Here is a 10,768-nt window from a genome sequence, read left to right as displayed (position 1 = left end):
CCGCTTCTCCTAGGATCGCATTCCATCCCGAAGACACACCACCAATGCCGTCCAGCAATTCACTCTGGCACCAAAAACAGATACGAACTGGGGGTGGTCCATCAATTCCCATGGTCACAGCTGGGGGGCATGCGCATGGCTGGATGCCATTGTCCATGTATGTCGTTCGGCTATCAATACGCCCCGCCCATTGCACTACCTACTTACTATCCACGACTAGGTACTACTATACAGTATCCTGGCTTTGCACGAGAGCACCTTTGCGGCACTGAAACAAATTGAGCGGTCACAAGACATTTTGACTCAGGAACAATAACGTCCTCTCCTCGCGGTTCACCGAAAGCCCATTTGGGGGTTAGAAATGGTAGATGAGCTGGCCCACCGATGGCTAGCCACCACTCCGGGTACCTGATTAAGGTAATAAAGGGATTGGACTGGACCCTGTGAGCAGCCCTATCGGTCGCCCAGTTGCATAGTCCCCAATCATCACCAGTGGCTCATCGTATTTGCCACACTTTAATTCCTGGGCCCAGAACTGAAACAATATGCATCTCATCCACACAAGTCTCACAATGCATCTACTACATCTCGGTATGAAAAAGTAGCAACTTCTTTTTATCGGCACCAAACAGTCATGGAAAAATACCGCTTCGGGTTAAGGAAACAACCTTTTTTTTTTCTTCTCCCCTCCACGGTCCGCAAGAGGCAGCTATCAAATTAGGCGACAACTTCTGCCTAACCCGATCGTCCACACCTCAAGGTCATGTATGCAGGTCGACTATTCCATTCCACGGCTCAACCTACGGATTGGAAATCCATTTTTGCGGGATATACCCCAGATAGATTTTACAGTTTGGTTCGATGCGTGACGACAATGCTCGCTGCACTGCAAATGACAGTGATGGAGCATGCCACCAGATCATACCTAGTCGTCCCCTAGTTATTGACTTGAGAAGATCACCAGGGTATCGCGTGCTTCTTCATTCGGGAGCTGGCCAATAGCTCTACAGAAACGACGCATAGAACCTGTAATACCCCTGCCTCGTTACCAGCGCAGTGGTGGAAAATGGACTCACTTGGCTGCGCCTCGATAATAGTGGCTGGCTGCTTGATCAGTCAGTTTAGTGATGATAATGACAGGGGAGGGAATAGAAGCGCTTCTCATGCCCTGCACGTCGGTCTCTGCCTGCCCGCTTGCATCCGCTCGCCAGCCGTCAAGCCGTTGAACTACGTCAGGCCACCCTCACTTTTCTCCCTCAAACAAGTGGACCATGACTGCTTGACGCTCTTTGACACTTCTTCCACCCTTCGTTTCTAATCACAAGGGGCGTGCTCGCAACATAAGCCGACGTCGACCGGCAGCTCGATTGCGCTTGAACCCTGCTGCACCCGGTGAACCGGGGGTTTCTTACCCGTTGACCCACCCCGGGGACGCCGTGAAGCCCTGGAGCTCGACTGCTAGGTAATGGGGACGCTGCAAAGACGCCGCAGGACTTAACGCTCACTACATTACTATGGATTCTAACATACCTGCCGCACGTATGTACTCTCTCACCCCAAGATGCGCAAACGCAAACAAGTCATGCCACCACCCCCAGGCGGCACGTTCGGAACAATTTTGGTTTTTTTTCCCGACTGGTATAGGCCAGGCAACAATCTATGGCGGGTTTCTCTTGATAATCAAATCAGTCAAGGCGTGGAATGGCGAAGAACTTTGACATCATACCACGTACTTCGACCGAGGTTTGAGCACAGCTTGTCATCAGTCGTCGTCCTACAGGACATACTTGCGAACCTGGGTTATTCCACACATCGTGCTTATTATGTGGGTGACACCTGAGGAGTGACGACGGGTTTTGGCGATCCAGGGTGGGAGCCAAGACAATTGGAATTGACTACATACCTCAAAGGTAAGATGACTTCAGTGGATCTTGCTTGAGTAATAGGTTGTTGTTACTCGCAACAATACCTGATACCTACACATATTGGTTTAAGGGAGAAAAGAAAAAGAAAAAAGACCACCTATCTTCATCATTAAAACTGTGTGTTAACAATCCTAGGGCGTCAACAGACTCTTGCACTGGAGCTTGTCTTCGAGAAATAGATCCAGATGCGGCTTAGTCTGACGACTTTTTTTTTTTGTCCTTATGTACGATCCAATCTATTTGGGGACGCCCATACGCTCAGCCACTGGCAAGCAAGCAAACAAGCATACCAGCCTCCAAACAGAAGCACTAGTAGTCATCCTCCTTGGCGCTGCCTCTTCTCTCATGACGCTTCACCGCCGGGAAACTTTCCGGCGCTCAGTAAGGTCCCGTCTGACGATGCTTACTTTGGTCATGATTATTATTTTCGGAGCTCCCACGATATCTGTCAGGTTCTGCGCATTATAGCCGCCGAAGTGCACAAGATGCCGCATGTTGAAGCGACATCACTACCTAGTACCCTTAATCTTGTCTGACAGTCCACCCGGGTTTTTCGTCAGCTCGACTGGGATTCACGACTTCCCGCACCTATACCGAACCGGTCAATAGTGAACTTATTTGGTGGATATGCAATGAACCTAGTCGAGCCGGTAATCAACCCGCACCCCTGGTCGGAGGCCCAAGTTAATGGTTCCTGCTGGCCGCTTTCATGAGCAGACATCACAATAATGGAGCAACTGAGCCATGAATAGTGCTCAATCTCCCCCTCATGTAACACGATACTTTGGTTGCCTCATTCTTGACACTACTCACAGTATCACGTCTTTCAAGGACTCATCTCAACTCTGGCTGCTCGGCTTACTATGGAACTGCGCGGCAGACCTGGGTTGTGGAAAACTGGCCTGTACGTGTGCATGAAGATAGGATGCAGCAGTGCCCAGTTCTAGACATCTCTAACCTAGATGCCTACTATGGAGTAGCCGGGTATACAAGCAGTTGTAACACATCACTCTCGGTGAAGCAATTCTCCCCAGACTTACTCGGAATACGAAGTACACCAAATCAATCGCATTTCTGGGTAGAATAGGAAACATGTGTCAATACTGTTTAATTCCTTTCCCAAGTAGGTAGTATTGTAACTTGAACGCATTCTCAAAGCCAAGCATTACGACCAATCGACCATGTTTGGCTTCATATTGCCAGAGACATGACTGCACTAATGGGGCGGTTTGCAAAAGATGAGTCAAGGCCTGGCCAATCCGAACATGACAAGGTTGGGAAACCATTCCAGTTTGGGTTGTCCTAGTTTTCTCGTATCATCTTTTCCATCATTATAAAGTTGATTGCTCATAGAACTACAGGAACTATGCATCAATCATTCAGCAAAATCAGCCTTGGGCATATACTCACTGCGACTACTGCACCAATAGCAAAGTTCAAGCCTGGTGTAACACATCATCCTTGGAACAAGGTCACCTTCTCATCGAGTCCCCAGGCCGAAGCTGCAGAGTATCATCTGGCCATCGGCGACCATTACAAGGTCGACAGCATCAGCATATACAGTCACATTGCAAGAATAGACGGACTATGCACGTCGACTTTTTGAGGATCTTGGCTATGGCATCATATGATTGTATGCAACGCCATTCCTGAAATTCTATGCTTCTGTGGGATCGGAGTTCTATCGCTCCAATCATCCCACGAAACTTGTATCCCATGGTGGAATCGTCATTTTCAGTCTGCACGCCAAGCAAAGCATAACTCTATCATCATAAATGAGTAGATGGGTTGCATTTACCTCATTGGATGCAGCAGATGCGTAAACGATATTCGAAATTTAAAGATTCCAAAGGACTGTGGAGGATCCTCAGGCTCCTTTCGCTATCCAACTAAACACATGAGAAGGTGCAATAAAGTCACAGGAGTGCAACAGTGAGAAGAACAGTCCGAGTACTGCAGAAATAAAATATCACACTGTGGGCTCCTTCGGGATCGGCATCCGACGTGCGACTATGTTGCACTGGCAATAAGATAAATGTTTCTCTGGAGGAAGGAGTCCTGTGCCACAAAGGAATGAAATATTCTTCCAAGTAGGTATTTTGCAACTTCAAATCTTCCATACACTTACTCATGGCACCAAGTGACCATGAGATGCTGCATCAAGCAAGGGGGTTTCTATATTCAGATTGTGATCTACCCTTGATCCAATTACAGTCACCTCTTTGCCGATCATGCAGAATGCCTATCCAGGTAATGCATCATTGGCTGCCGGCTCAGCCGACGCCACATGAGAATGACAAAGCTACATCTTTTTTCTTCTATCATCGAAGCAATCGACCGACGGATGAGTGAATGGCAGCGCCTCGGTGGCTTGACCCAAAACATCTGCATTTTGCATGGACAAGAGCCGAAGCCAAGTCGCCACCACAAGGCAGAGACATTATCGCGGACAAGAAAGCAAGCGGCACGGGATAGAGCCGTGGAACGTGAGAATGGGGGGAAAGTAGAAGCTTCCAATGGCAAACTAGCCGCGAATGGGGCATTTGGTCTTTTGACAGATACACTTGTTTTTTTTTTTTTTTTTTTTTGCGCCCGTCCACACCCTCCTTATTTCCATCAGCCCCGTCCGTCGTCCGTCCCCCGTGATTCCCGCAACTTGGCCCCCGAATCTTCGGCCCCCAATGACAACCTCGCTCGGCAACGAGTTATAGTAAGTTCTGGCCCGTTTTTCTCTCTTTCTTCCTAGACATCCCGGAGAAAGGAACCTTGCATGTAGGCTTTTTTCTTGATTAGACATGCGCCTTTTTCTTTCAAAATATGCCTTGACATGTTCCTAACGCAGGTACATAGATGATAAGGCGTATTTATGGCCACACGTGATGCATTTGCTACAAGTATACTCTCTACTTGCCGCTCAACTGCAGGTGCAACGCTGGTAGATAAGCAAATGCCATCAGTGGTCCGGAGAATAACGACTTTGATTGAATCGAGACCGAGGCGCATATAGCAAAACGTGATCTAAACATTTCCCACTCGCCACTAGTTGCTCGGTTCAGGATTTGCCTACCGAGGTGAATTGAAGGAATAAACGTATACTGTATTTTCCCGTTTTGGGTCACCGGGACAATTCCCATGAAACAGGAACCAGGTGGGGTAAACGTAGGGGAAAGGCCAACTGCGGTGCAATGGCAGTAGCAACTACCACCGTGAAGAAGAAAACGAAGAAGTGATTTTTTAAATTAAAAAAAAAAACATATTCTTGGCGGAATGGGGGTCCAAGAATTCATGGATAGATACAGGCGAAGAGGCTCGTGTTACCCTTTCCCACGCTGCCCCGCTGCAAGGCAGACAGACCATGTGGTAAAAATGAGATATACGTTGCAAAGTACCACGGCCAACAACCCTTTTTTCTTGTTTTTCTGTCTAATTTTCCTTTTCTTTTTTTTTCCCGTTATCCATTTTCTGAATTTTGGGTCCCAACGTACACAAAACTTTTCTGGCCCCGAGTAGTAGCCGCAGTCCGCCACCCCGGATAGAGGAACCACGCGAAAGGTGCAGTTGGAAATTTCGGTAATGACTTTTGCACGGCAGAAATGACCAAGGCCCATTATCTGACGAATGGGAGAAAAGCCTGGGCGGAAATTCCCTCCTAGAGGGCAGAAGGGGGGACGAGGGGAGAATCCGTCGTCCTTCCCTCCCCCATTTCCGGGTCCTCCCCCCTTTGCCTTACGGGGCTGAACCTTGTCCTCTCCCACGGCCTTCTCTTGGCCGCACGCTTGCATGTTACTGTGTCATTATTCTTTTGTCAAATCTCCATAGGTCCCCGGGAACGAAAGCGAAAAAAAAAAAAGGTGGGATGCAATATACTGTATCTATGGACGGGTAGGAGCAACGCCACGGGCTGACTCACCGAAGTCCAAACAACGAAAGACCTCATGTAACTTTTTCCCCATTGAAAAGAGGAGCCGGTTGGGATTCTAGGATGGTAAGGCAGCTGCCAAGAAAGCAGGTTGCCAAATGAGACTTGCGTCAAGTGACGGCCGATTTCGGTAGAGGGTGTGTTGTGCATATCCCAACTTTCAATGCTGCAAGGGACTTGGTTGAGGGATGAAGAAAGGGTGGCTGACGCCTTTTTTTCATGTCGTGTAATCTTCAAGAACATGACCTCGTGGCAATTATGGGCTTATACACACATATACAAAAATGCTTCTTCTTTCGGTATGCAGACGAGAGCCCGCGGCGGAGCAATAATGGTGTTGTTCGTTCCCGTCCTCGCGGTAAGATGCCTGTTTTATTGAGTGAGCGAGTGGCGATATCACGGAGTTTGATTCTGGTTGGACCGAGTGCCGAGTCTTACATGCTTCCGAGGGGCGATGGGCTTCTATGGTTCTTGTTACGGGGCCGGTTTTTGGAACTTTAGTACCGACGACGTATCAATACTCCGTATACATGATGGTCGTCTGGGTTTCACAAGAGGGCTTGGAGATGCGATGTCGCGTCACAGTCGGTCAAGATGTAGATGAGGTGATATTACTCGAAATCATTTTCGATGTGCTAGTCTTGGTGAAGGAGCCCGTATTGAGAGATTTAGCCACTCGCAAAGATCTGAACTTGGAATTTTTTGTGGGTTATTGAACGAACATTCAATCAAGCACGCTCAGGATCCACGGTGCCCTCCCTAAACATTGTTAGTACTTCTCAGATAAATCCTGGAAGAATAGAATACAAAAGGCTAATGGTACATGGAGGCTGACAAATCCGACGTTCATACATGATTATATGATAGTTTTGACTTTAAAGATGTAGTAAACGGTGATGCCTTAGCTTCAGGAAAAGTCTTTTCAAAAGCCTGAGGTCAAACTATGGTCATCCATTTGCTTACGAAACTAGGTTGGTATATGGTGCTGATGACCGAATGCAGCATCTCTCACCTGCCTAAAGTCGGAGACCATGACGAGCAAAGGTGCAATCTGTTGTATCATAATCTCCATAGTATGGCCCAAGCTCAGGGTCAACTTATCTTCGATACTCACAAGTTTGACGAGACGGGCTTTCGAGTACTGGATGTTTGGATGGTCTTTGTCAAAGTTTGGGCTTGATCCTATTTTACCGTTTCGTTCTAAGCAATGCAACGAGCAGAGTCCCTACCAAATGCTCTGGCAATTCTAGAACATCAACATCCTTCTAGATGACCTCGCTGTGGGTACACTATGCAAATGTCTGTCCGTATTATATGTGTTACTCCGCACAAGATACAGATATATGCCTTGATTGCTGCTTCGTGTGATCTCCTTTCCCTGAAGCCGACCTATGACTGCCCATGCTAAAGGGCATATAGGCTTCGTGCAGGAGATGATGATTCTGATTTCCGTTATATTACCTGTCTATCGTGATCAACTTGTAGTGTTTGCTTGTCTTATGGTCGCAGAGTCGGCACTCTTTGTCATCTCGCTGTCCATTTCGTCACGATGAGGCGTGCTTTCTCGCGCAAAGTCAGTCACGGGCGTATGCAACTTTGTTGCACGAAAGCATTAGTTTAGCAAATTGCGTCACAGCACCAAGTAACAACATGCGTCACATCGTGATACCTTCGAGCGAAATAGAATATGACCTAGGTTAAAGCAATACTAGGGTCGTCCAGCCTTTCACATTGGTTGGTCAGGTGATGCGGTCCTTTATTCTAGAACTGTTTACATTATTCCATGACACGGGTTCCTGTTAGATTGCCTTGTTGTGCACAGGTGATGAATTCTATTGCCTCAAAGTGTAGTTGCACATTGAGTGACACGATGAGCTGTCGACTTTTGTTTCGATCTGGCAGAGATCGAGCTGGCGGATCCATGCCCTGGCTTCTGTGCAAGTGGCCCAGAAATACGAACTATATAATGCCATGATATGTCTCGATAATCAAGATTGCATTTTAAAAGAGATATCAATTATTCAAGTTTCAACAACAACGCTCTACCTCCAAACCATCAACATGGCCCCTAGGACAGTCACGATAACAAGTACAGTGGAATTCACCGCGTTGGCAACAGCAGCCAGCAACGAACCAAGTTCAACGTCTCTGTACCTACCGGCACAAACAACACCCTTTTCGTACGATGGCCCAGGATGCACCCCATCAGTTTACTGCGCCGACCTGACCACGGTCGTCTACCCGCAGACATCGTACCAGTTTGGTGTCAGCCTCTGCTTTGGCGTCAACGCCGTCGAGAGTGTCGTGGCGCTGAGCACGGGCGTCTACATGGCGTACAACAACTTTTGCATGCCCGAGAACTACTACGAGCTCTTTGGCGACCAGCGCAAGCAGGCCGTCTACGACTGGCCGCACGCCACGTCCGAGGGCGCGCGGTCCACCCTCGCCTACCCGGGGACGGCCTGCCCGAACCAGTGGAGCGCGGCCTGCACCACGACGCTCACGCACGAGGGGCTGCAGTACCCGCAGGCGTGGTGCTGCCCGCCCGGCGACTGGCAGTGCACGTCGGGCGTGGGCCCCATGGACGCCACGGCCGGCCCGCAGAGGCTCTGCGTCAGCGCCGTGAGCGAGCCCACCGAGGTGTGGATGAGCTTTGATCCCGCGACGACGCTGAGCAACGGCCAGGAGGCCGCCACCTGGCACGTTCCCGTGTCCGGCAACGGGGCGCTCGTCTATCACAAGGTCTTTCCGCTATCCTTGACCGAGGGGGCTGGTTTCGCCGAGAGAGGCGAGGCGACCTACACAACCGCAGTGGAGACGACGGCGCCGTCGCCGGACTCCTCGTCAAGCCTTGGTGAGGTGACAGTGACGGCGTTCCCGGTCGAGGCCCCGGGTAACGAGTCCAGGGTATCAACAGTCGCCGCGACGGGCACCATGGCGGGGGCTGTGGCTGTAGTTGGGTTGGCTACTTGGGCTCTACTTCGGCACAAGAGACGACGACAACACGCCAAGGTGCAAGAAGCATGTTATACACCCCCGGATAGGACTCGAACTGTCCGCGGCTCGGCCAAGAGTGATGGTTCTGTTTTCAACAGAGGTCCAGACAGCGCTGCAAGTTCTTGAACAGGAATTTACTCAATTTTGCCAGCTCGGGTTTCGACATTAGAGTTGCTTCGATGGATAATCAGTGAGCAAGGTTTTGCTACGAATAAAGTGAATTGAAATTTGGGAGCTTACCTATTTCTTCTATTACACGCACACTAGTACTCTATAGATTCTATTATGTTGTTGTCTATTTCCCTGTGTCAAGGTCTCAACAAGATGCGCCGACATGTGAGCAGGTTGGATTTACCTGCCACGGTAATTGGCAGCAAAAAATTGCTACAGTCACTGTGATAAGGACCAGAGTGATTAAAAAAGTAACCAAGGAGTAGTAGTCCTGGCTATTGTATTGATTAAAATATTTCGAAATGCAAAAAAGGAATCGGTCGGCCTATTTAGGACCGTATGATTGGTGGCAAGAACTGCTTGTTCTTGCCCACTACTGGAGTCGAACCAATTGCCTCCTCATTACTAGTGAGGCGCTCTACCGATGAGCCAAGCGGGCTTGTTGTTGAACATTTGCCACTTAACGTTACTCTACTACTGTAAAATCAAGGCCCCACAGAAATGGGCATCACCCATCCCAGAACAATAATGACAAACGATAAGATACAAAAGACGGGTATATTTTAAGCTAATCACTGAATTCTTTTCTTCATCTAATGTACCTTACTATGGCATGAGAAACTGTCACGGCATGTTTGGATGGGTTATCGAAAAGGTTCGATATGATGATCAAGGACCGAAGAATTGGGCAAGAGTGGTGGGTCCATATGATCGCATCGCCAAACCTTGAATTAATCACCGAGCCAGCCAAAGACGTACTGCAGTGTCGATTGTAGATACAAGAAGTTGATTAATTCCAATTAGTGTCTGACTCTCTCATACTTTGAGCTGAGGTTCTGGGAATTTGTCAAATTTGGAAGACCGACTTACGCCTAGTCAGAAGGGCGCATCCAATGTCGAGTAAAATATCGATTCAACTTCAATTTTACGCTGTTTATTCTCTATCTCCGCTGCTGTGCTTCCTTGGATGGCACGGTGCTACAGATATCGGCCCGACGGTTGAGCATCTATGAAACGAGTTGCACACTTATTTCTGACAAAGTGACTAGAAACGAATAACTGCAGACTCGGTCACACAAGGAAACCCCAATGCAATGTCATACTAGATCAAATCACTTGATCTTTACGAGAGCTGGTTAGGCAATCCGGAGCCGTTATTTACCAACATGCAACTCATCATATATAGGTTATATCTGTGGCCTCGGGCATCACTGCTTCCGATTTTCAATACCTCCATTTGTGAAACTGTCCACCAAGATGGGATCCAGTCGACGTACGTGATCTCGTCCAAGTTTCATGGGCCACTTTATGAATGCACTACTCATGTGTTGCATATCCTTATGCCTAACCAGGACTATCTCAGAAGCTCCTGCAATTGTCACTGTTTTTGTTACTAGAAGCCCTAGTAGCGTCCCCTGCCAACCGAACTCTGAGCAAACAAGACACTCCAAGAAGATCTTGATAAAGCTCAAGCGGGAGGTCAAAAAAGCCAGCGAACTTTGAGGGCAAGTCTTTCATGTACGCTATGAAGAGCCCCTTAAATTGGTATTGGTCACTGTCATGATCCTTTCGCCTATCTTCAGTCGCGCTGCGGATTTGTCAAGCTGATGATGTTTTAAATGTATAGCTTCTGTATTAGCTTGTTACTCAAGAGGATCACAGATCTTCTCTCTTTATTCAATCAAAGTTAGGATTTTTAATGCAGTATAATGCCCCAATGTAAATCGTTGTTCTGGCTTGTCGTGTATTGCCATGG

General features: G+C 48.3%; 1 protein-coding gene across 1 annotated transcript; it reads left to right on the top strand.

The window, feature by feature from the left end:
• Positions 1–7,905: 7,905 nt before the first annotated feature.
• PFICI_06439 (uncharacterized protein) lies at positions 7,906–8,967 on the top strand (the record flags this gene model as incomplete). Its single annotated transcript, XM_007835020.1, has 1 exon — positions 7,906–8,967. The coding sequence occupies one exon, from the start codon at positions 7,906–7,908 to the stop codon at positions 8,965–8,967; it is 1,062 nt and encodes a 353-aa protein (XP_007833211.1).
• Between the last annotated feature and the right edge of the window lie 1,801 nt (positions 8,968–10,768).

The sequence above is a fragment of the Pestalotiopsis fici genome (genome assembly GCF_000516985.1).
Source record: "Pestalotiopsis fici W106-1 unplaced genomic scaffold PFICI_Scf_4, whole genome shotgun sequence".
Lineage (NCBI taxonomy): Eukaryota > Fungi > Ascomycota > Sordariomycetes > Amphisphaeriales > Sporocadaceae > Pestalotiopsis > Pestalotiopsis fici.
This window is presented reverse-complemented; position numbering and strand designations above follow the sequence as displayed.